The sequence below is a fragment of the Microtus ochrogaster genome, unplaced genomic scaffold (assembly GCF_000317375.1).
Source record: "Microtus ochrogaster isolate Prairie Vole_2 unplaced genomic scaffold, MicOch1.0 UNK14, whole genome shotgun sequence".
Lineage (NCBI taxonomy): Eukaryota > Metazoa > Chordata > Mammalia > Rodentia > Cricetidae > Microtus > Microtus ochrogaster.
Window position 1 is genome coordinate 1,954,320 of NW_004949112.1, and position 1,564 is coordinate 1,955,883.

The window sequence follows — 1,564 nt, forward strand, 5'->3', positions numbered from 1 at the left end:
GGAGGCAGCCAGACCAGCTTCCTTGACAAACATACCTTTTCCTTCTGTACCAGGATGCTGCAGGGTGGGGAGAAACGGACCACATCCGCCTGGAGCTGACTGGGGAGCTGACTGATCCAGTCCATGTATTCTACTGGAGGTTTATGAATGATGCCTTGGGGAGGCCAGGCAGCCTGGGACAGCACACCTTTGATTATCAGATCGACCAGCTTGTTGACACTTCTGCTAATGTCAGAAGAGAAAAGAAGACGATAGAGACATGGTCTGGCTCTCCAAGCATCACCAACCAAGGAGAAGGAGAATCGCATACGGATGTACGCTATCATGGCTCTTGAAGTCCATGGTTGGGGGCGCTGTGTGAGTCTGTGTGTGATATATGTGATGTGTGTGGTATGTGATGTGTTTGGTGTGTTTGTGTGTGTGGTGTGATGTATCTGATGTGTGTGATGTGTGTGATGTGTGTGGTGTGTGTGTGTGGTTGTATGTGATATGTGTGTGTGTAAGTTAATTAAATGGCCACCCCAATTAAATGTTTTCTTTACAAGAGTTGCTGTAGTCATGGTGTCTCTTCATAGGAATAGTAACCGGAGCTAAGACAGCGTCTAAAACATGAAGGCCCCGAAACACAGCGTTAGTCCAGTCCTTTTCATTACTGCCTGGTATTCCATTAGTTGGATGGTTATGCTAACTTTTTTATGAAATCTTATTGCTAGGGTCTCAGATTGCACTTCCATGTTTACCTACAGGTAGTCAATGGTCAGTCATCATTTGGGTCACTGAACAAAGTCGTGACTCAGATGTCTGTCAGTGGGTGAGCAGCGGCCATGGAATCCCCGTGCAAGTGATTTGATTGTGAGAAGTACTTGTCCTCAAAGGCAGTGGAATGAATTTACACACCCACCAACAAAGCACAAGGCTCCTCTAGCTTCCCTGCACACTGACTCTCACAGTTTCTGCCTGAACCTCTGAGTCTGTAGCTGACAGTTATCACAGCACATGCACAGTGTGCTCTCGCTGCAGCCTTACCTTCAGCTTCTCAGGTGCAAGCTGGGTGTGATGGCACATGCCTGTCACCTCAGCATTCAAGAGGACAAGGGGGGGTCAGAAGTTCAAGGTCATCCTTAGCTATGTAAACAGATCAAGGCCAGCTTTGGCAACGTGACACCCTGCCTTTAAAAAAAAAAAACAGGTGGCGGTAATACCTTTAATCCCAGCACTCAGGAAGCAGAGGCAGGTGGATCTTTGAGTTCGAGGCCAACCTGGTCTACAGAGTGAGTTCCAGGACAGCCAGGGCTACAGAGAGAAACTCTGTCTCAAAAAACCAAAACAAAACAACTCAAAAGAGTTAGGCCATGAGATAGTTCAGTGGACAAATCACTTGCCATTCAAACTTGGAGTTTGATCTCTGAACCACACAAGAGAGAAGCAGACTCCACAGAATTGTGTTCTGACCTCCACACGCATGCCCAGACGAGCACGTGCAGGGGCACACATGCACCAGGCAAACAGACAGACAGACACTGCTGCTAACCCTTGACATCCTAACTGGAAGGAAAACTCTTAA

At 47.6% G+C, this 1,564-nt stretch overlaps 1 protein-coding gene across 2 annotated transcripts in view; it reads left to right on the plus strand.

Annotated features, from left to right (window-relative positions):
- Trpm4 (transient receptor potential cation channel subfamily M member 4) overlaps positions 1-189 on the plus strand; it is a 44,321-nt gene extending 44,132 nt beyond the window's left edge. For both annotated transcript variants that reach the window (XM_026789134.1, XM_026789137.1), the window contains one exon: positions 54-189. In XM_026789134.1, coding sequence (XP_026644935.1) covers positions 54-115 — 62 coding nt within the window. In that variant the 3' untranslated portion in view covers positions 116-189. The remainder of the gene's footprint in view (positions 1-53) is intronic.
- The last annotated feature ends 1,375 nt before the right edge of the window (positions 190-1,564 follow it).